Here is a 24,297-nt window from a genome sequence, read left to right on the forward strand (position 1 = left end):
GATCATATGGGGGATATAATATCAAGAGTGTTGGTGTGATGTGATCACATTGGTGCTGGTGGTAAAAGGAGGAGGTTTTCTAATAAAGAAAAGAGTGAGGGATCCAAAGCAAAAAACAGAAAAATTCCATCCCTGCCCAACTCCAGCAACAAGATTCAGACTGCGACTCGAAATTAGGCTTTTCTGATCTGACTTCCTGTGGGTCTCGAATACTCTGAATGACTCGTTCCTCAGTTGCTCACATCTTCCCTGGTGACCTTCCATTTCACAGGTTCATCCTGTTGCGTTGCCCTGGTATAACTGATTTGGGTGGTGCTACCCCAGATTACAGCTGCTAAACCATGGCCGTGGAGCGAACATTTGTACTATGTCTGGGGCTGGGAGCTGTACAAGGCGAGTTTATAACGGTGTATAGTTAAATATTGAGTATCCATGCGAACCCCTATGTAGCCTCTCTTTTGGTATAAATCTGACTTACATGATTTAACTTAAATTGATTTCTTGCTAATTTAAACCAAATCAATGTATGACTGGGTTAAAATTGATTTAAGAGGGTTGAACCAGTTTAACCAAATTGATTTAAAATAATGATGATAGTTACACTGGCAGCTCCTGTGTGAAAATAAATGTGTAGACTAGCGCTTATAATCACATTAGGTAACGAGTCAACTGGTAATCAATGAATTCAAGTTGCATACTAGGCGGTCGGCCGCAATGTGCAATGAAAGGGGATTCCAGGGCGTGGGGTTCAGTCCAGCAGGCTCCTACGATCTCTTTTAAAATAGCCGCTCTTCTGACAATGCAGTGGGGGCCCGGGAGCAGCAATGCCCATCTTTGCAATGGCGTTCCGGCAGTCTGGTGTCTTTCTGGGTCAAGATGCTTGTAAAGCTTCTGTGCAACACTGTCCCCAGATTGCCTCCTTTCTCCCTAGCTGCGGCATGTGTTTTGGGATCAGCGCGTTACTGTATTTAGCTCGCTGCGCGTTTCCAGGAGCGCTGCTGGCGGGGCTCCCGAGCTGTGGGTTTGGAAGCGGAGCTCTGGGACGTGACAGCCAGGAGCACCTCACAGGCAGAGCCTGGAGGAGGCGAAGGGCTGGGTCTGAGAGACCATAGAAATTCAACGCTCCGCGCCCGATTCGGATCGGGGTCTCGGGGGTGTGACTCCGCAGTAGTTGCGTTTCCCTCTAGAAGCCCCAAAGGGGCACAAGGGGGCGGTTCACCTGCGATAAACACTGAGGCTGGTCCCTGTCCGCTCCGCGGTGAGAGGCTGTTTCCTAGTCTGGGGGGGAGGGGGGGGTCTCAAGCTGTTTCGGGTCCCGACAGCTTAATCATAAAGGGCCTGGGGGCGAGTAGAGCCCAGCGCTCCGGCCAAGCGGCCCCCCGGGGGAGGGAGGCAGGGAAGCCCGTTCCCCGCTGCCCCCTCCGGCCGGGCCCGGCTGGCTTGGGGGCGCCCCGTGCTGCCCGGACCGGGGCTGGCTCTGTCTCCCGGGTATGTCCCCGCGCTGGGCTCGCGCACGGCCGGGGGGGGGGGGGGGGGNGAGGCGGGGCCTCGACGGAGCTCGCTCCCCATTGGCGGGCGGGGACGAGCCCCTCGGGCGGGCGAAGGGCGCCCAGCCGGGGCTGAGGCGGGATGGGGGCACAGCGGGGCGGCGCCCCAGGCTGGCTGCCTTCCGCCCCTGTGGTTCACCTCGGCTTGCTGCAGGCACCACCTTCCGGCAGGGCGCGGCGGCTGCTCTTGGCCCGCCCAGAGCCCTCGGAGCGATGGAGGCCGCTGAGATCCAGTCGTTGCTCTTTTGGTGTCCGCTGCTGTCTGGGCAGAGAGGGGAGCGGAGTCCCTGGGTCACATCCCGAACGTGTAACTTTGACAGTGAAACCTTCCTCAGCTACCATGATCGGGACAGGACCGTGCAGCCCTGACTTGCAGGAACTTGAGGGACCGCTTGGGGAGGAAGGATCATGTACCCGAGTAGGGGGGTGCAGCTCAGACTGTATTTCTAATGTATGTCACAAGAACAGCCCTATTCTCTCTTTACAAAGCACCAGGCATGATAATACTAAACCAATGAATATCTGACTGATGCACCCTCCCTTGTACAGCTGCAGTACGGCCCCTTCTGATGCCAGGCAGGGCCCACAGCTTTGCTTGCAAAGTGCTGTAACCTTCCTCTTCCCTCCAGCCCTCCTACCAGTAGCCTTCAGACAGAGCCCTGATACTTTTTTATCATGTTACAGGATATGCTGCAACTGACTGGGTCATGTTATGTAGCAGATTGCATTACACTTTTTATCCTCAGTCATTTCAAAGGTGGAAACTCCTGTAATTCCCTTCCAGGACTAAAGAATTCCTTACATCCTGTGTCTGAATTGTAGGCTGAGTCCTTTGAAATGAAGTTGTGAGGAATGAATAGGTAAAAGGATGGAGGGGAAAGACACAAGTGAAGCAAATAAAAAACACAGTAGAGAAAGACAATCAGCTGTGGATACTCCTGTTCATCAACTAGACAAACTTAAGTCTTAACTCCAATGGTAGACAATTTTGTTATGTGGCTCTAAGTTTGAGATAATGGATGATCCAGTTGGGATAAAACAAGTCCATTCAGACTCTTAACTAATTTTAGCCCTAACAGCCTTTTGTGAGAGTCAGAGGCTACAAATAACACCTTTAAAAGTACCTTCTTTGGGTGTCTCTACACTTCCTGGTTCAGGCTAGTCCATGAAGCAGGAAGTGGCAAAATACCATGGGAGAGGCTGTGCTTATGGAATTTCATTCCCAATCTTGCAGACTCCAGATATCTGGGTAAGATTTGGCTAAACTTATAACCTTTAGGGTGCCTGATCTGACCATTAAACCTATTAAAGAGATGCAGATCAAATTTAACTCAAGTTTAGGTTTTGTAAAATTTATTGGAATTTCTATTATAGGAAATGCTATAAGAATTTCTTGGACAAAAACAATAGAATTGTAGGTAGAAACTTAATTTGGTTCTCTAACAATTAGTCTCAATACCTGCAGAATTTTAATAAAGCACAAAATCCTCTTCATATGAGTTTAGAACCATCCTTTAGAATTCTATAACAAAGATATCATTTTATTTGATCTATATAGTGGTTTTTTAAAAAATCCCGTAGAAAAGTTAGGGTTAGGGTGATTTTTGGATGCCCATCTTGAAATACCTTAAAGGGGACCTGATTTTTCAAAGTGCTGAGCACACATTCTATAAACTATGCCCCTTTATGGTGCTCTAAAATAGCTAATCACTTCTTAAAATCTTGGCCATGGTGTAAGATGACTGTTAGATGTTCAGCCACTGATAATTTAAACAGTCCTGCAAGAGGAAAGGCACATCTGGCTGAGGAGAACACAGATCAGTGTGATTCCAAAAGTAATCGGAGAAAGCACATTGAATGGTGAATTTATAGTAGCATGTGTGGATCAAATTCCCTTTAAGTGAGAGGTAAAGTTTTTGTGAGAACAAGTACAGTACCTGCCTGTACCAGACATCCAAACCCTTCAAGGACCAGTGCTACAGTCTCCTTCCATAAAAGCTCACTGTACAAATAATTAGTTTTATGCAAACAATGTGGTGCAATCTTATTGACGTAATGCTTCATGGTACAATATTCTGCAGATCGATTTATTGTTGCCTGGTCACTCAAGGTGTGCAAAAGCATGATGACTAATTAGAAATATTCTTAGACTTTCAGGCTGTTGTGAACTGCTCTGCTCCAGCACTGAGCAGAAGGAAAGTCTCTCTGTTTGGTAGGAGCTGATTCCATGATAGCAGGGGAGAGGAGTCTGCCTCTTGGACCTTTCTTTAAGGGGACGGGATGATTTGCGTGCTTACATAAGGCTGTGACTACTGGCCTTTTAAAAAAAAAAAAAAAACAAAAAACAATCATTTCATAACAGTGGTGTTAGGTGATGTTCAAACACAAGCTGTTTTTCATGTCCATGATGATGACGCACTGTAGCTTTCATAGGGGGAAGCTGTTCTGTGTGCTCAGTGTGTCAGTGATTTATGCAAAATAGCCTTGGGAACGCAGGGAAATCAGCTGTGCAGAAAGGAGTGCTGCCTGTTGGACAGAGTAGGGGAAAGAGTTGTAACTTCAGGAATCTGTTCCTGGTTTGTGTAAAAGGATGGCTTGACCCTTTAAGGGCTAGAAGCCTGGCTAGCCAATCCTAGTTAGGAAGAAGGCACACCTGTGCCAGAAGTCAGGTGATTACCCTATAAGGAGCAGCAGGAAACTGCAGATAGGGAAAGGGGTTGATGCAATCTTAAGAGAGAACTAGAGGAAGCTGTGGAAAGCAGTCAGCAGCTCCTGCAGGAGACCCTTGACCAGGGATAGATTTGAGCCTGGAAGCCAGAGAAGGCAGATGCCGCAGCTGTAAGAAAGAAAAGTCTGGCCTGGCCGTGTCCTGCCAAAGCGGGAACAGCCCCAGGCAGGAAGGCTGGAGTTGGAAGAGAAACTTCTGTAGACTTGAATTTGGGACATGGAGCTCTTTTGTTCAGATGATTTGATGTTAAACCTGACCCAAGGAGGGGTATTTTTGGTCACAAAGCCTTTTGGTCACTGACGGGTTCAAGAAGGCGAACAGCAGGGCTGCTTTCAAGCCTGCTCTGAGGCCAGTGGGGCATGTGGGAGGAGGCCACTCATTGACATCCTGCCACTTACTTCCTGTGACCTTGGGCGAGATAGCCTTGCTGTGCTGCAGATCCACTGTGTGCTGTGCTGATACTGACCCGTGCTGTGCTGATACTGACCCATGCTCCAGGGATCAGGCTTCATTCAGTGCCGCTTTGAGATCTGCTGAAAAGTGCCAGGCTCTGCAGCACCAGTCTGGTCCAGCTCCATCAAGTGCTGATTAACTGGGAGTTGGATTGAATCACTGATGAAGAGAGGGAGCTGACACAGAGGGGGCTGCTCCACAGCTGTCCAGCCACCTCCAGGCCTGTCTGAGGCATACAGGGCAACCCATGTTTTCTGCTTCTTCCAAACCTGCCACAGGTTGTAAAAAGACAGGCTCTGATCTTGCCATCCTGCTAATGATGGCAGGGACCACTACGATCAATCCACAGGGAGCAGCTTTCAGGACTGGAGTCAGAGGCTTCATGCACACGAGACAAACGAGTGTGTCTAAGAGCTGCATTAAAACCAAGTTATGGCCAAAAAAGGCTGAAATGCTGTGGGGCTGGCCAGTGGGAATGGCTTATTTCTTTTGATTAGCCCAACTTGGCCCCATCCACTGTAGGGCTTGGTCCTACTTGCATTTAAGTCAATGTCAAAACTCCCATTGGCGCCAGGCTCACAGAGGGACCAGGGTGCCAGCCAGGCTCCCAGCCATATGATGTGCATGGCAAGTAGTTTCATGATCACTGTGGGTATCACCCAAAAAACCTGGCACATTTCATTTTTTGACTGGCAATGAGCAAGGCAGTACAAAAGCTAGCCAGGTGGCAAGGCCAGGCCCAGAGCCATCCTACCACATGATGGTTCAGTGTGGGTGGGAGCACGTGGTGGTGTGTGCATTACCCAGCATAATGGGGCCAGATCCTTACTGGCACTTGAGGGTGCAATTGTATTAACCACAATGGGCCCTACCTTGTGCCTTCTTTAAAGGGGAGTTTTACATAGTAGATAGTAAACGCAGTCACACACGCACACAGCCTGTTCAATGGTCTCTTACTAGCAGAGAGGCAGCAGGTAACACTGTGGGTGCTCAGCCTCTGCCCGCTGGGATTCTCGGGTTCGTTGGTATCGTGCCTTTTAAGGGACACACCACTTCAGAGAGTAGCACTAGCGCTGGCTGTATGTGCTGCAGGAGCATGGAGTGTCAGCAGGCGTGGTGGCTGGATGCCATGCCTGGCACTTGGGAGTGCGAGGTGGGAAGGGGGAGCATGTATTGCTCGGGAAGAGGATTTCTTTCCCCTCTGAACCTGTGCAGACAGGATGTGGCCCCTTTCTACATAAGCTCAGCAAAGTGCCCGTGAGAAACAGGAACAATGTGAGCAGCTAAAGTCATCATTGTAAACCTTTCTGAAAACCTCCTCTTCCACCTGAATCCCACTCTACACTTGCCCCATGCGTCACAAATGGTGTGTGTGTGTGTACTCACATGTGCCACCCCTTCCTCGTTAGCCTCTGGTGCAGGGCTGCAGGCAGCGGGTGACCCAACTCAAGTGAGACCTTTTGTTCATATGTCGGCTCAGTGTCCTCTTCATTCCCCCCTTGCCCATGTTTGGGGAGACGGGTTTGGGCTGCAGGCAATGGCTCCTGGGGAGCTCCGATCAGCTGGGCTTGAGGGCTACGTGTACCCAGAGCTATTCACTTCTCACAGTGCCCAGTATCTCTGGTCCTTATGATGTCAGGCTGTAGAACCTGGCATCCCTTAACAGTAACCATTACCAGTACTTCCACAGGGTGAAATTCACCCCGTGCAGACAGACATCCCCAGTGGGGCACAGTCCTGTGGACTTGTGTGCCTTAGAACTTGTACTGGTCCTCTTGGTGCCAGCTTCTGCTCCTTGATTTTTGAAAGCCAGCCTGCATGTTCCTGTATGAGTTAGCGCAGCCTAGGGCCTGCGCTAACTTATGCCAGCAGCATATGGACCTTCTATCAGCTGTAGACTGAGGTTGCAGGATGGAACTCAGTCCTGTCCATCCCCACTAAATTATTCTTTGTGCCTCTTGTGCCAGGCTGGGGGAAGAGTAATTGGCACAGAACCCAGCTCTGATATCTTTACACTAGCTGATACCCCTACTGCCAGGGGAATTCTCAGCTGGCCACTCGCACCCAGAGTTTGGCTCCTTTATGCAGTTGGCGAAACTGGCCCTGTGTCAAAAAGTGGTGCTTGGAGCTCTGCAACAATCATGCAGTGTTTATTTCCTTAGCCCTAAGCCCCTTTGAAATCCAGGGGAAGCTGTCTGACAGAGGAGGGCCTGAGTCTTAAAACAAAACAAATCCCCCCTCTCCCCATCTGTTGCATCACAACTGAGAGCACCCTCCAGATGCAGGGCCAGATGTGCTGCTCTGTCACCTGAGCAGTGCAAAGCCACTGGTGACTGGCCTGGAACATACTTTTCACCATTCACACCCTTTGTTAACCTTTTGCATTTCACTCTGCTTTGTCAATTTCCCTTTACATAGGCTCACAGATCATACAGCTGGAAGGGACTGTTAGGATAACCTACTTGGACCTCTTGTGTAATACAGGCCAGAGGACTGCGCACAGCGATTGGATGACCACTCGTGACTGAACTAGAGCAGATCTGTTGCATTCATTTTGCACCCAGGATGTTCCCATGTATTAGCATTGGGCTGCAAACACAGCAGCAGAGGGCTACGCCAGTGGGAACATTGCTGTTTTGTTTGGATTTCATAAAACCACCACAGCCCCTTACTCCAAAATTGACAGGAGTGCCCATTTGATTAGACAAGGGAGGACTGGAGACTTGCATTTTTACCTGTTGTGGGGGAGGTTCTGGGGAAAGCTCAAAATTCTGAGCTGCCATTCAAAAATGTCACATAAGCTGCCTCTCATGTTCCATCCTTCCTGTTTGCTGGTGGATGCAGATCTCATGACTTAACTGAGGCCTCACATTAGCTGTTGCTGGGTAACCTTATTGACTATCCAGGCTCATACTTGCTACCCAATGAAATCAGCCACTGGTAATAAGTCAGGTAATTAAAAAGTGGGTTCAGCACATCCCTGTCCGAACAGAGGGTGGGGGAAATGAAGGGGACTTGGCCAAGGAAGGAGATTTTGCTTCCAACTGAGCTGTGAGGAGAGATGCAGAGTCCAGGACAGAGCCCAGGCAGATGGCTAAGCCAAGAACTGCACAGGAAAGGGCTCCTGAAGCCGGGCTGCTGGGGGGAAAGGATGAAGGACCTGAGTTGTGTGGCTTGCTGAACCCCACTGTGGAGGGGTTAATGAAGGAGGCAGTTTAAAGGAGGATTTTGACATGAGTAAGGGCCCAGAGGGATCATTCCAGGACAGCAGGGGTGATGTAAGCCGGCAGGGGGTATGTGCTAGTGTCTGGGGAGCCAATATTGGTAGATGCTGTAGAGCAGAGTTGCTGTGGTTAAGACAGAGGAGGAGCCGATGGCTTGTGCACAGAGCTCAGTCATGGTCTGACCCTGCAAGTCCTCCCTGAACAGAGAAGTAATTGCAGTTAATTGTGACTCTCAGAATGAATCTTTCCATGTGACCAGGCTCTGGGTCCTGGCTCTGTACAACAAAGGGGTTGGGGTCGAGCTGGATCATTGCCCCACTACCCCCAGTCAGATGCACATGGCCCAGGTTAAAGGTTTGGGATCTCTAACAAAGGTACACTGAGATTTGGCAAATCTGCACTGCTGTTTCAGCAAACTGCTTCCACCAAAACTAGCATTGCTTCCGAGAGCTGGTGTGAAGCAATCAAAGGGGTTTAATTTCACATGGCTATTCCAAAGCTGATCAGCCCAGCCTGTGAAAAGTGGATCCAGTTTTCTAGGTACAGCCACCAGGCTGAGCTGCTGGTGACTTTCCCGCCTGGATAAATGGGCCATTCATGGAGGTGTCCTGTTACCAGCCTGTGCTGACACTCCCTACTCCTAGCAGCTTGGGACTTCAGTACCTTGCCTTGTTTGAGCCAGACACGCTTGCCTGCTGCAAACACAGACCCAGGTCTGAACCACGTCCCCCACAAGCTGCAGGCTTAACTGAAAACTGCTTAAGAAGTGCTCCTGCCTCCAGCACTCTGAACCCCATTGGGAGCTGGGTATCCAACCCCAAATAAAGCCATTTTACCCTGTATAAAGCTTGAACAGCTCTTTGCCCCCCTCCAGGTGTTAATACATATTCTGGGTTAATAAGTAAAAAGTGTTTTGTTTTTTTTAAAATACAAAAAGTAGGATATATGTGGTTTCAAGTCATAACAGACAGAACAAAGTAAATTACCAAACAAAATAAAATAAAACACGCAAGTCAACACCTAATACAGAAGGAAACTAAATTCAAGTAAATCTCACCCTCAGATGTTCCAATAAACTGCTTTGACAGACTAGCCTCCTTCTGGTCTGGGCCCAATCCTATCCCCCTGGTACAGCCCTTTTTCCAGCTCAGGTGGTAGCTCGGGGATTTCTTATGACGGCTGCCTCCTTTGTTCTGTTTCACCCCCTTATATAGCTTTGGCACAAGCTGGGAATCCTTCGTCCCTCTCTGGGTTCCCACCCCTCCTTCTAAATGGAAAAGCACCAAGTTAAGGATGAATTCCAGTTCAGGTGACATGGTCACATGTCACTGTAAGACTTCATTACCCATGTGCCAGCACATATAGGAAGACTTACAAGTAAACAGCCACTTACAACCAATTGTCCTGCTTAATGGGAGCCGTCAAGATACCAAACAACCATTAATGGCCCACACTTTGCATAACTACAATAGGGCCTCAGAGTTGCATTTTATATTCCTAGTTTCAGATACAAGAATGATACGTTCATACAAATAGGATGAACGCACTCGGTAGATCATAACCTTTGCAAAGATATGTTACATGGCATGTCTAGCATAAAACATATTCCCATTATGTCATATTTACACTCATAAGCATATTTCTGTAAAGCATTATGGGGTGCAATGTCACAGATTTGTGGTGCTCGCTTTGCAGAGATTTAAACTAGTGAACGCCAATACCTGATTCTTATCTTGCCTACACTTGCTTAAAGCCAGAGTAACTCCATGAAGGTCAATACAGTATCACTATTTATTTAGCATGTGCATAGTGTAGCCAAGCAATGACATTTTCAGTGGCGTAATGCAGTTCCTGTAGGCCACCGCTGAACCTAGTCATCAGGACTTCATCGATAATGTGCATCATCTCTTGTCCCACAGCTGCACAAAAGGCTGTCACGGAAACCTCAGCGATACTGGTTAGCTGCACAGAGACCTTGCCCTGCATGCCCAGATTAAAGGGCAAGGCAGGCCCATGCCTATGGCCCAATACCTGGAGTCACAAAATTTCAACATACATTTAAAAAAAAATAAAATCAGCCTCTGTGGATTGAAAGAAAAGCATGAAATTTGACCCAAGTTTCCTTAGATTGTAAGCTCTTTGGTGTAGGGACTGTCTTTTCTGTTAGTACAGCATCTAGCACTGTGGGATTCTGGTCCATCACAAGGGCTTCTTGTTGCAATTGCAATTAATAAATGACTAATGCCTGCCTGAGTCTGCAGACACCCTGAAACAGTAGCCCCAGCTATCTTAACTCTGAAACCTGCTGCCTCCCCAAGAAGGGACCACAGCCTCAGTATGGTGATTGGGGCTCCCATCTGAGGTGTGCTGAGGGTCCTGAATTGTTTCGTTCAGGCCTGTATCCTTTTAAGTGAGAGGAGATTCAGGCCCCACATCTTTCCCAGGAAACTGCTTTTCCTAATATCATACACATACTTCTACCTCGATATAACGCTGTCCTCAGGAGCCAAAAAATCCTACCACGTTATAGGTGAAACTGCGTTATAGTGAACTTGCTTTGATCCACCAGAGTGTACAGCCAGGGCCGGCACTTCCATTGAGGCAAACTAGGCAATCGCCTAGGGCACCAGGATTTTCGGGGGGTGGCATTTTGCCGGGAGGAGGAGAGGGGGCAGACAGGTCGGGTGGACCTGCCGCAGTCGTGCCTGCGGAGGGTCCATTGGTCCCCCGGAGCCAGGGACCAACAGACCCTCTGCAGAAATGGCTGCGGCAGATCCAGCAGAGCCGCGGGAGCGGCGCGCGGGGCGGCGAAAAACTCTAGCGCCAGTCCTCTGCCCCCCCACCCCGGAGCACTGCTTTACCGTGTTATATCGGGTCGCCTTTTATCGAGGTAGAGGTGTACATGTATATATTAACCCCTGAAAGATCTGATCAGACACTCTGCTTTAGAAAATGGGTGGATTTAATCGATAAATGCATTGATGGAACAAGTCATGAAATGCTAACAAGGGATAACCTTATGGGATATTAACTCAGTGGGCCAAACCTGGGTTTTCATGTAAATCAGTGCAACTCCACTGCAACTTGTGAGCTTGCATGGGTGGACTTTGGATTTTTTAATTCACAAAGAGCTACACCATGCCCTGATCTGCAAGCCTCTCCGCGAGGAGCTACTTTTCTGTGTAGAGAGAAAGCTGGGGAAGGACTGCTCTGCTCAGCCTTTTGCTCAGTAGTGGATATGCTGGGAGCCAGGAAAAGATGAGCCCTAATTCTCCTGGCTCATTGCAGATGGGAAGGGGACAGGGACGGGCGTACAAGTCTTGTATGTGCACAGCTGCTGTTTGGTTGAGAGCTAGAGTACTGGATCCTAAAATGGTTCAAGTCAGGAGCCAGATGGGTGCCCTGTATGGGGGGGCTGCCTTCACAGTCCTGCACTGGAGAGAAGAGAATTTCCCAACTTGATTGCATGTTGTTTCTCTTGAAGCAGATGACAGCTCGCTTGATGCTGGCGGTGGGAGGAGCAGTGCTGGGCTCCCTGCAGTTTGGCTATAATACTGGAGTCATCAACGCCCCGCAGAAGGTAAGGGAGAAAGTCTTGGTCTAAGTACAAAGCTCCTCTGCTGTGCTCATACTGCCCCCTGTTTGTGTTTGGCAGTTCATCCTCACACTGGCAGACCTACACAAAGCACACACCCACACAGCACGCATCCACTGCACACTCCACAACATGACACCTCTCAAACTGCAGCACAACACCACACATGGAAACAAACTGCCACGCAGGTGTGTAATGCATCCATCTTTGTAACACAACACTCGCATGCTGCAACACAATATGTGAATACTTGCACACTCCAAAACAACTCCACAGATGAAAATACACACCTGCACATACTACCCACCATGCATCCCCACTCCAAGCTCAGCTAAAATAGCACATCCTGTTAAGCGGCTTGCCGACTCTAATGAGATTTATTAAGCAGTTATTTGGCTGTTCCCAGGAGCATTAAAGTTTCCTCTTTGTTTACTGTTAAAGAATTCTGGGGAAGTTATTACATAAACTGACCTTTTCTCATGACTAATGAGAGAGGCCCCAGCAATGCAGATCTGAGCATTCCCAAATTAGTTCAGACTCAGAACTTGGATTTGGGACCCTTTTCTAAAGGTATGTTTACATTGCAGTTGACACCCGTGGCCAGTCCATGCCAGCTGACTCAGGCTCGTGGGTAGAGAGAGGACCCATGCCTGTGGCTAGGCAGAGCAGGAGAGGGCAGCTGGCTGCAGCAATGTTACTGAGCATGCTCAGTACAAACCAGGCGGCAAATCTGCAGGAGCATGTGACTCTACACGTCTCTCCTCCATCCCCCCTGCCCGCGCACACACATTTCGCCTCTGCTCATGGTGCTCAGGCTAAGGGGCTGTTCAATTTGACATTTGGATTCTGGGACCCTCCCACCTCCGTTGGGGACAGTGATGGAGGAGCCTGTAATATAGATGGGATTCAGGAGTTTTAGTGCCAGCTCAGAGCAGGTCTGGACACCACTGAGCATTGTCTAGATTATAGGTCCTGCTGTTGTGATGCCTTTGGGCTGGGATAAAGACAATCTTAGCGGCTCTGAAGCAGGGGGAGTTTTAACAGCCCTTGGTTCTGCCCACAGGGAACCTGATCTCTCCAGCTGCACAAGTGCTGATAATGGGGATTACCTACACTTTATTGGCGACTCTTACCATCCTCCATGTTCCTTCTTGTCTGCTGCCTCCCTGTGCTGCTCTTTTAGATCAGCTGTCTGAGTGTTTGGCCAGCTGAGTCATACCCCAGCTCTGCATCCTCATGCTGAGACTATTGCAACCAGGGTGGGAAGAGACTCCTGTGAAAAGGGATTGTAGTCAATAGGCAGAGCCTGAGCCAAATCCGGACCACCAGATGCTTTTGAATGGACCCCAAAATCTTAATTGATAACTTATGGTTACTGAGGTGTGAAAAATGTTTCTCTGGAGTCTGGACCTTAACAAAAACCAAACTACCCCAGCTCTAAAGCCTGATTCCATTTAACCTGCTGTCCTTGAGGGCTGCCCAACCTCTCTTCCTAGCTAGCTTGCAGGGGCAGGTTAGCCGATACCAGTGTCGGAAATATTGGGCTTTCACTCACACTTCTAATGGAGTTCCATTAATTCACTGGAGTCACTCCTGATTCTTCCTAGGGTGAGTGAGGGTGGAATCAGTTGGGAAGTGCAGCACTAAGGTACTTAATGATCTCCTAGCAGAATACAGCTAACTCCCAATAGCTTCAGCAGGGTTACTTGTATTCCCTAGTGCAGGACACTACAAGTGTTGGGGACTGAAGCCTGGGAGAAGATGCCTAGGAGACAGATGGGGAGACCAGGGGGAGAGTGCCCTGAAGTGAAGGCGGGGGGCAGGGGGGGAAGGTAATGCCAAAGAAACAAGGATGGGGTTCTGCTCTGAGTGGATCACCCAAGGGTGGGGTGGGGTTCTGACACCTTTGTGTGTTTGGTGCCTAGTGACAAAGCCCTATTGACAGTCAACAGGAGCTGGGAACTAATTCGCTTAGGTGACTTTGAAAATCCTATTTATCACTGTTTCATTCTGGTATCTAATGTGCACGCTGAAGATTCAAGAAACTTTTAGAAAAAGCTCCAACAGGTTTCTCCCAGATGCCAGACTGTTTTCAGGGCCCCAACATGAAGGACAATCCACCCCCACCCTGATGATCACACTCACTGCCCTAAGGCAGACAAAAGACAAGCCTTGAACTGACTGCGGTCGGTCAACTTGAAAAGGACCAGGCATTCCAGGGCCATGGAGAGAATTAAAACATCAAAGCATCTGTGTACAATCCCAAATAATTAAAAATGCAGAAGTAGAATTTGTGCTGCAGGAATATTAAACCTATTGCAGGAGGGATCAGCAGGCCAGCTGCGCAGTGGCACCATTTGAATTACAAACAAGGCCCTGTTACTCTGAAACAGCTCAAAGAGGTTAAAAAAAAAAAAAAGCTCCTTTTAAAAACTTTCTAATCTTTGTAAACAGTATTGAAACTTGTAATGACTTGATCCATATTCATTTGAGGTGAAAATGGATTATCTAGCTAATTAGGAGACTGCAAGAATGCTTTTCATTGCAACATGCAAAGTACAGCTGTGAGCCAGGAATCTTGTTTTGGGGGGGCTAACCCTTTTCACACCAAGGGGGTAGGCTATAGTCTTGCAAGAGCAGAGCTAGTGTTTGCACAATTCTCTGAAGAGGCAAAAGCGCTGGCTGAGTGCTAGAATCACTATTCAGTGATGCAGCTAAACAGAGTGATTCTGCACAAGGGGTTTAATCCAGTGAGATGCTGAAGAGCCAGTGAAGTCAGTGGCAGCCCAGGATGCTCAGTGTTCACCAAGAGCACTGAGTCTGTGGTGGTGTTGGCTGCAAATCCATCCTCACTGAGAGCAGAGGAGCAGCCTCCCCTGTCCTGCAGAGCCACAGTAGAGGGAGGGCATGGCTGCGAAGGAGAGATCCAGAGCAGCCCTGCTGCAAAGCCCTACGTGAGTTACTGAGTCCTCACTGGTGCTGCAATCCCTCATGTGTGTCGCTAGGACTTCGGGGGGGACGGGGGGCGGTCCACCCCATGGTTCTCCATGCTGCAGCAAGCTGAGCTGCTCTGATTCTTGCTGAACTTGTTTGTCCTGTTGGGCACATGAGAGGAATTGTGGGAAGGCTCTGGAGGGCTCATTGCAAAGAGGGCAGATTACCAGCCAGAGTGGATGTGCCTGCACTGAAAGGCTGTTGTGGCATATTTAGAGTTAGTGGGACCCTGTGCACAGCTTCATTTTTGGGGGCCCTCCAGGACCTAACCAAGAAAAACATTCTCATCTCCTCCTGTTTTTCACTTTTTTTTCTTCCTCCTCCTATCTTATAAGTAGTAAGAAGTAAATGAAAATAAAGTGAGGTACGTTGATTGGGGCAGGGGGAGGAGGTGCAGGGATCAGGCTCTGGGAGGAAGGTTGGATTCAGGGTGCAGGCTTTGGGCTGGGATTGGGATATGGGAGGGGGTGAGAGGTGTGGGCTCTAGGTGGAAGTTTGGTGCCAGCTCTGGGCTGGAGCAGGGGGTTGGGGTGCAGGAGGAGTCTGGGGTGGCTTACCTTGGGCAGTGCGGCTCCCAACTAACCAGCACACCTCTGGCAGCGGCTCCTAGGTGGAGGGTGTGGGGGGGGACAGGGGATCTCTGTGTGCAGGTGCCCATGGGGGGCCACCTCCACAGCTCCCATTGCCTGCAGTTCCGAGCCAATGGGTGCTGCAGAGTTGGCGCTTCGGGGCGGTGGGGGGAAGCAACATATGGACACACACCCCGCAGGGACCGCTTCCTGGACTGGTGAAGCGTGGAGAGAGGGAGGCAGTGTGGGCCTCATCTTAGTCCTGCTGCGCTGCTGCTGGCATGTCTCTGTGTGCCCCAGGGAGGGGGGGAGCTCACAGAGCATGCAAGGACATGCCAGCAGCCAGCCGCTTCTGGGAGTGATGTGGGGCCACTACTCACAGCATGCAGGGAGCCACCAGCCGGGACTCAGGGGCAGGTTGACAGACGAGATTTGTCCTGCATTTGGGGGGGGGGGGGCAGGGGGAGGGACTGTCACTAAATCCACTGCTGCTGTTGTGCATGGCCGTGACAGGTAAGAACTCGGGCTTACAGCTGCAGTGAAGAGACCCTAAGCAAGAAAGTTTGGACACTACCCTGCCCTGCCCCCAGGAGGCCTTTGCTCCTTCCAGCCCAAGGGCACCTGCAGCCCGACTGTTAGAAATAATCATATCTGGTACTCTGCACAGGGAGGGTGTGAGGAAGCCTAGGCTGGAGTGTAGAAACCTGGGGTCTCAGCAGAAATCCCCCTGCCCCACAGTGGTTTATTCCCCATAACCTCCAAATCTAAGTTATTGCTTCTCGGGATAGAATTCTCCATCCCTTAAGTAGGGCCTGCATTCTTTGTTCCTGGATGCAGATGTTTGCATTTAGCCAGATTAAAATACATATTTGACTTGCACCCAGCTGATTCTAGATTGCTTCGTAAGTGACCTGTCCTTCATTATTTATTGTCCATTATCTGCAAACTATTGTGGCAGTTTTGTTTTCTTCCAGGTCATTGGTGAGCCTGGCAGCTGATGGGGTGGTTGTTTGACCCTGTGATGATAAAGTAAAAGCCCTTACACACAAAGGGATGCATTTGAGAAATGAATCCCCAGCAGGTTACCCAGGCCTCAGCAGGGCGTACAGGGAGGTTATATTGGGAGCATTCCGCATAGCCTGTCCAGGCTACTTTGCGGAGGGGGGGGGGGTGTGTCCCCACCAGGCCAGGCATGATCCCATGGAGGCGTGCACTAACGGCCAGTGGAAGTCTGAGTAATACATTCCTTATGAAGAGGGTTTGGCTGGTTTTGACTTAAATGCAGCATTTGGGGGTTAAATGCTGCCCTGCGAGGAAGGAGGGAAGTAGGATTTAACCAAACCCATGAACATTAATTACCCTCCTGGGTTTCTTTGTCCTGACTCTCTAAAATTATCTGCAGAGCCAGTGTCCCAGCCACTTCCCTGTATAGCCAACCTTGACCAGCCCTGCTGGCTGGGCTCAGCTCAGTCATGAGGGTGCATTGTGGAGCAGGAGACTTCACAGGCCTGCTGCAGTGTGGGGAGGCAGGCTAGCTGGGAGGGGTTGTGCTGGGGGGCGGGGGGGGCAGGGGAGATAAGAGTAGAGAGAGAGAGAGAGGGATGGCAAGTGGAGGAGGAGAGGATCTGGGAGTTCCTGTGCTTAGGAGGACACTAGGGGAGGGGAGAGAGGAAGGATCAGGCTGTCGAGGGGGATCTGAAATGCCAGCAGCAGTTTGCTGGTAGGGCACTCCAGCTGCTTGGGCCTCTCAGTAAGACTGTTTCCCTGTGAGCAGCCCTGGGCTGCTCCTCTTCCCTAGGCATGGGACAGGGTCTCTACTGCCCAGCTGGGCTGCTCCTCTTCCCTAGGCATGGGACAGGGTCTCTACTGCCCAGCTGGGCTGCTCCTCTTCCCTAGGCATGGGACAGGGTCTCTACTGCCCTCCCCCTTCGGGGGGCACAGAAGGGAGTGTTTTGTGCCAGGTCGTTCCATTGCACTCCAGGGATGAGGTGGTGGGGCATGAACTTTGTCACTTTTCTTGCCTGTGGCTGGCCTTGATGCTGTTCAATGTGAGCTGTTGGGGGGCAAGGAGGTGCAAAGTACCAGTAAACTGGCCAGCTCAAGTCCCCATCAGTGACCTGATCAGGCTGTTGGACAGTTTGGGGTGAGATATATGGAGCCAGTCAGTGTGAATGTTGCCTGAGCTGCTAGCATATGATCGTTGTTATTGGTGACGGCTGGGGAGTGAACGAGCAAATCCCTCCTGGACAGATACCCCCAGGACATACCCAGCATCATTGATGGCCAAGAGTTTAATGGGCTGTGGAGACTGAAGCCCCCTCTCACCTGAAGAGACTGGGGCTGAACCCCCTGGACAGAGCATGGCACAAGCTTATGTAACTCACTGGCAAAGTGTGGGTCGTGCCCACCCTTCTGCCCCAGGGACTGGGCTGCTAGAGGGCAATAGCTGATGACAGCTGCCAACCAATGGAGTTGCTTTGTTGGCTCAAGAGGTAGAGATCAGTGCTGAAGGTCTTAGGTTTCAAACCCTGCTAATGGGCCCTGTGAACAGGCCTCTGGGCTGCAGGGCCCTTGGGCCACCCCTTTCCACCAGCTCCTTATTCACCAAGCTGTGTTCAAAGATTTCAGCCTCTGGGCTACCCTTGGGAGCTGCTGGCCTCTGTCACGCCCTGCACACAGTGTTGCCCAAGCTCCTGATGAGCTTGTTTTTGACCATAGAAAATGGTCAAGACAACAATGGCTGCAGCAATTTGGGTTCCTGGCACTGCTGTGCCCATAAAGACACCCCCATGCTTCAGCCTTGCAGCAGCAAAGCTTAGCTGGTTACAGAACCTGACTCACCAGGCAGCCTGCAAGGGTGGAGTGAGTGCTAGAAACAGGGAGACTAAATGAGAACTGCTGCTCTTTAAAATGACCCTCTCGATTTCGGGACAGCCTGGGAACTTGGGCTGGCAGGGTTGGCAAACCTAAGCATTGTCCCTGCTCTCCAGGGAACCCCAGCCTGGGATGACGGCTATTGTAGCCAATAGTCTGAGTAAAATAGCTGGTGGAGCAGAGGGCTGCTGATCTACATCTAGAGAAGCAGTCAGGTGGTGATGGAGCTCGAGCAGCAGAGACCCTTCACACCTGGAACAGTTAAGTGGGATATTCAGCTAGTGTAAACCAGTGTTGCTCCACCAGCTGTCATTGGCTGGATTTCATGGGGTAGCCTCAGTGGTACAAATGGAGCAATGTTGACTTATCCTAGCTGAGGATCTGGCCCTCAGTCTTCCAAAAACCTACGTTGTACCGGAGGAGAGCCAAAAAAAATCCATCCTTGCAGAAGATCTTCAGGGCAAACCGTGGGGGATGAATAGCTTCTTTGCTGTCACTTTAAGATCCCCCTCCTCTCTCCTCCTCCTCCTTCCCTCCTCCCCCCCCCCCCCCCGCATTGCTGAAACAGCTTCTACTTAATTCTTTGGTGTGTGTGGGGGGGGTCAATATAGGCTGGACTAAGTATTTGACAAATATGTAGGGGAAGGTCTCTGCTGTCGACGTGCAGTCAAAGCAGCTGATCCCGCTCTCACAAGCAGCGGCAGTGAGGGCTGGGGTAGAACATTTCTCACTGAATCATTTTTCTGCTTGGAAAATGGCTTTTAACAAAACAGAATCTCATTGAGGGGAAAACTCCATTTTTATTGAAAATGTTTTGGGTATCAGTGGGGGATGAGATTGGCAACTGAAAGGTTTTGATTTTAAACAAAATCTGGTTCTTTACAAACACCCCAAATTTCAGAAACAAATTTTCCGTCACAAATGTTTGTGAGGGCTGGGGAGACCTTCCCAGCCAGCTGTACCTGTGCTCAGTCCTCCCTGTTTCCCCCTTTCCCTTCCTTGACACAGCAAGGACACCCCTTGTGTTCTCCCCTGCTGCACCAAACTCTATCCCCTCCCTACCCCCACATCCCACACTATTTTCTGCCAGACTTCAACCAGTTCATTAGCCACCCCCAACCTCCCAGGAGGTAGTGCCAGATTGCCACTGCAGTATGTTTCCCCATTCCTTCTGTGAAGTATCATGCTGCACTCTTTAATAGATCAGTCAGTTGGTGTCTTCTGCTCTTCCTCCTAACATGACAGCAGGGTTTGGAATAGCCCAAGCTCTGAGGCAGGTCAGAGGTCACTGGGATTTCAGGTTACATCAGTTTTCCTCTAACTTCTCTCTCCAAAGTATTGATGATGTCTCTTCTGCCAGATCTGAGTAGCCCCTCTGAACTAGAACAGAACATGCGTTCCTCCCATGCCTTAAGCTGTTTGCAGATTAGCTACCTTGGCAGCTGCAGGAGGCAAAGCACAGAACCTGAACTCAGACCTTGCCAGAGGTGGGAGAGAAGGAAATTATTTCCGAGCTGGCCTTTTGCAATTACACAGTCCATTGAAGTCGACGGGAGCATTGGATCAGGCCCATAATGAATAAATACAATTATATGTATGGAAGGAGAGATTGTGAACATGAGATAATGAAACAGGCTCTTGCACATAAATCTGCACCTGTACTTCCCTTAGAACCCTGTTTTTCAGCTGGTATGGCACTGTCAGAAGAAATATCTTTGTAAGCTGAAATCCAGTGATGGATCCAGTGTCATCTTATTGGAATCAAATTTGGTCCCTTTGGGGAGTGTTTTCTTTCCCTCTGTCTGAGAAGAGCAATAAAATCCAGTTTCTGGCATTTTCAGTCTGATTTTTTTAAAGGGACGCAGGCAACTTGAAATCTAATCTACTTCAAAAATGACCAGTAGTCATGTTGGCCATGCCTGCCTTGGAGTCCCGCTGGCAATCTTTGTAGTTCCACAAACACAGTTTCTTCTTTTAAAAAGTTTTTCTCTTCCCTGTTGCAGTGTGGAAAACTCTGTAGGGGAACTGATTGTAGTGGGGTGGGAGGAAAGCTGTGAAAAGTAGTAATCACAGAGGCATTGGCAGTGGGCATCTGGGCTGTCAGGATTTAGGAATCAAATTGTAATTTTTTTTGTAAATCATGGGTTTTGCCCTCCATCAAATCAACCAGGCACGCAAGGCCCCAGCCTCGGTACGGCAAACATACGTTTAAAAAATAAAATGATAGAGAGAGCCAGCAAAGCAACTCAAGGTGTTTAGCCAAACTTAGAGAGCCCATGCCACCCTCCCCCCAACTCCCAGCACAGTGACCATCTGCCCCACTTAACCCTCCCCAGGATCAGGGATGTAATTGATCAACATTCTGCCAAGTGTTGGGCACCTCACCCTTCTCTCCCCTCCTGAGGGTCCTAGCTCCACCCACCCAAGAGACTCCCTGAGATGTCACATTCTGCCATGCAGACCCCTGCACGATTCACCTTCCCATTAGTAAACATCTCCTTTCTCTGCGTTCACATTTCTGCCTGGCTCTGGCCTGGGGGGAACCTCTCCTTCCCCACAGGCACAGCAAGGAGGCAATTTCAGAGGTCCTGTGGTTTTGTTCACTGTCACTAGGATGAGGTCACAACTCGTCTGGCCACATTTCTTTGCAGGCAGTTTCCTCCCAGTGAGCTATAGGAATGTTGTCAACTTGCTGCTGGCCTGACCGGTGGGGACGTGTTCGGTGATTACCATCTAGTGGAGGAAAAGTGTCGTTGGTTTAAAAAGAGACTCCAGCCTCGTGCCAGCAAGGGGGGTGAGCTCTGTGACGCAGCAGCTTGTGACTGAGGAAGACACGAGCCAAGCCCTGTGACTGAGGCATATGGCCCAAGTCTGGGGGGAAGCGAAGTAGCCTGTAGGTGAGGCCTGGGAATTTGTGGCATTTGTCACTGTAGATGAAATCCAAACCCGAACAGAGTGTCCATGGGGACGGGAGGAAAGGGACAGCTCTAGTGACTGGACAGTACATTAATAGCCCGGGAGAGCTCCTTGCTTCTGTCACTGAGCAGGAGTAGGCTCAAGGGTAGGCACAGTGGTTCATCTAAGTAACAGGAATGATAATACTTTGCAGTGCTATAGTGGGTTCCCAGAGGATCGCAGCACATTGTGTCTGGTCTGTGTCTCTGAGGTTCCTGCACTGGCACACATTACTGTAGTATCTGTACAGACTATGGATGCAGTGGTCGCTTCACTCTCCACTGAGATGCAGCCATTTGTGGGGAGGAGCATGGTAACAGCACCCAGTAACACAACATGGCAAGGAGAATTTTGTCTCCAGCTGAAATGGAAGGGGGAATTTAAAGAGGCAGAAGACAGTTACCCAAAAAGGGGCTGCCAGGTTCACAGCCCCAACTCTTGTGAAAATTGCCATGTCTCATCTGACATGCAGCACAGGCTGGAGTATCGATTCAGTGTTGGAGATAACAAGGGAGCTAAGTTATTTACTCCATTTGGAAAGCACTGCATTTGGCTTTGGCATATTCCTGGGTCTGGCTGCAGGGCTGTCCTTAGGATTTATGGGGCCTTACACAGTATTCTGAAACTGGTGCCCCTATGCCTGACGGCAGCCTGGGCTTGCAGCCCAGGGGAGGGACCAAGCAGCTAAAGATACCATGGCGGCCTCATGGTGGCAGAGAGTCACAGTTCCTTGCAAAGACCCCTGTATCCTCTCCCTCAATGGCACCACGGCACCAGTGCATTCTGCTCTGCGAATATGGCCCCTGCCTAAGGACACTGCAGCATGTGCTGGGTTTGTGGGAGCTGACTCTTTCTTACCTGCTGTTATGGGCAGAGGGTGAAGCTGCTGCTTGGGGAGGCTAGCTCCCCAGCCCACCTCTTCTGCCTGTGACTCTGCCCAGGCCCCACCTTCTCCCCCTGTCTCCCTCCTCTGTTCCCTCCCCCTCCCTGCTCACCCCCTTCCAGCCAAATCTCTGAACCCAAATGAAGCAAATGACATTTGAAAACAACACTCTTCTGCAATTTCTTTCTGAAGAAAATGGCACGTTTTCCACTGCATGCCAGGTGGTGAAGACTGGACATGCAGAGGGTACCTAATTAAAAGCATGAAATTTGGGAATAAAAAATGTCAGTCACAGGTTTTTTGATCTGCCCTGAAGTTTGTCAGAGATTTATTTGCAAAAACTTTACACTAAGGGCAAGTCAGCTGTCCTGAATACAACATTAAATATTATGGAATACATGATACAGCTCTTCTGTTTTAACATTTTGTTAATCAGTATTTCTAAGCTGATTTTATATTTTAAATGTATTCTTTAGCCTTCATAAAATCATCATTCCAGATTACTACATACAGCTCTACCTAGATCTAACGCTGTCCTCGGGAGCCAAAAAATCTTACCGCGTTATAGGTGAAACCGCGTTATATTAAACTTGCTTTGATCTGCTGGAGCACAAAGCCCCTCCTGCTCCCCACCCCACCCTCGGGAGCGCTGCTTTGCCACGTTATATCCAAATTTTTGTTATATCGGGGTAGAGGTGTATTTATCTCACTGAAACAAAGACATTTTAAAGTAATCAGTTACAGAGGTTTAGTGTGTTCATAACAATGTTCATTGCTTTTAGAAAAAAGGAGCACTAATTTACTTTCTGTGATCGCTGTAACAATAGACACGTTTATGAAATTTCACCAACTTTAAAAAATGTTTCCAAAGATTTTAGGCACAATAAAGGATTTTATATCTTACTAAGGTACTGATTTTGCTGGATGGTTCTCTTCTATTTGTTGAACTAGTTTTAAATAAGGAAAGAAATTAATTTGTCCAGCTATCTGGAAGGAAAGGGGTGTTGTCCCTTTAAGGGCTCTCTTTAACAGGAGTGAAGGGAGAAAGGGATGGCCAGGAAGACTTTGGAAGCAACTTTTTGTACTATAGTCATGAAAATTAAAATGTATTTTAGATCAGGGGCGTCTTTTGAAGGATTTATTTAAAAAACTACGTCTGGAGACCCAAGTACTTAAAGCTAAAGATGAATACTCAGATTGTGTATCTAAAACTCTATGCAAGGATTTTTTAGAGATGTGATTTTATAATCTTCAGCAACACACTGATGAAATATTTTTAAAGCAAATTTTAAACTCAGGGTCCTGTAGACTGACCTGTTCTGAGTAAAAGGCGAAAGATTTATACGATCTGAAGAGAAACCAGAGTAAATTACAGTGACGGCACAACTGGTTGTGTCAGTAAATTCAGAAACTGCGGGGTTGACAAATGCCTGTGAAATGGCTTCATTACCCCTTGAATGGCTCTTCAACAGGGTTGCTGTTGTGCTAATAGGCCTGGCAGGCTGAAGGCTTTTTCCGCCTAAGGGCCTGGCTGCACTTGCAGCTGTACAGCGCTGCGACATGCAACTGAGCAGGGAAAGCGCTGAAGTCTGTCCACACTGACAGCTGACAGCACACTGGCGTCGCCACATTTGCAGCAGCATTGGGAGCGGTGCATTATGGGCAGCTATCTCAGCATTCAAGTGGCTGCAACGTGCTTTTCAAATTGGGGGGAGTGTGATGGAGCGTGGGGGGAGCGAGAAGTGGGTTTTGGAGTGCTGAGAGTGTCAGCACGCTGCCTTGTAAGTTCAGACCCCCCTCCCTCCCCTACCCTCTCTCACTCAGTGAAAGCAAACAGCAGCTGTTTCTTTTTTTCTCATAGACCACCCCAACCCCTCGCAGCCTCTCGTCAAGCAAACATTAGCTGTAGGTACTCCAAATGGGGCCCCCCTGCCTGCCTCTCACTCATTCAAAGCAAACAGGAGCACCTCCTCCGGAGTGCACAACAAAACAAGAGAGGATGCTTCAGTTAAAAGAATTATGGGGCGTTTCCGGAGCTCCCTGTTTACACTGGAGCTCCCCGTTTACTCAGGGAGATGGAGTACCAGCAGTGCTGTATGTGCCTTGCCAGTGTGGACGAGGAGTGAGGTACAGCACTCTGGGAGGCTTTATTGCGCTGTAACTGGCAAGTGTAGCCAAGGCCTAAGTCACTAGATCCCCTCCGGAGGAAGACTCCCCAAGCAGCAGCAGCCAGCTGTTGGAACCTGCAGGAATGGTCAGAACAGGGATAGAAAGAGGCAGGAGGGTGGACACTTAAGACCCAGGGGTGTCCCAAATTTTCGGGTGCCCTACTCAGTTGTATATGCCTAAGGACGGCCCTATCTGGCTGCCAAGTCTGGGAACTCTGAGCTTGAGAGAGGCTGGATGGTTGAGTGCTTATGGACATTAGCCTGGGACTTGGGGGACTCTAGTTTAATTCCCTGCTCTGCCACAGCC

General features: G+C 49.5%; 1 protein-coding gene across 3 annotated transcripts in view; it reads left to right on the forward strand.

Annotated features, from left to right (window-relative positions):
* The window catches only part of SLC2A1 (solute carrier family 2 member 1), a 37,069-nt gene that overhangs the window by 2,038 nt on the left and 10,734 nt on the right, over window positions 1-24,297 (forward strand). The window contains exons 1-2 of one of the 3 annotated variants that reach the window (XM_032798496.2): window positions 2,777-2,796; window positions 11,440-11,532. In XM_032798496.2, coding sequence (XP_032654387.2) covers window positions 11,440-11,532 — 93 coding nt within the window. In that variant the 5' untranslated portion in view covers window positions 2,777-2,796. Of the gene's footprint in view, window positions 1-2,776; window positions 2,797-11,436; window positions 11,533-24,297 lie in introns of those variants that run through there. The other 2 variants (XM_032798495.2, XM_032798498.2) reach the window with 2 other exon arrangements.

This window comes from Chelonoidis abingdonii, chromosome 23 (genome assembly GCF_003597395.2).
Source record: "Chelonoidis abingdonii isolate Lonesome George chromosome 23, CheloAbing_2.0, whole genome shotgun sequence".
NCBI classification, from domain to species: domain Eukaryota; kingdom Metazoa; phylum Chordata; order Testudines; family Testudinidae; genus Chelonoidis; species Chelonoidis abingdonii.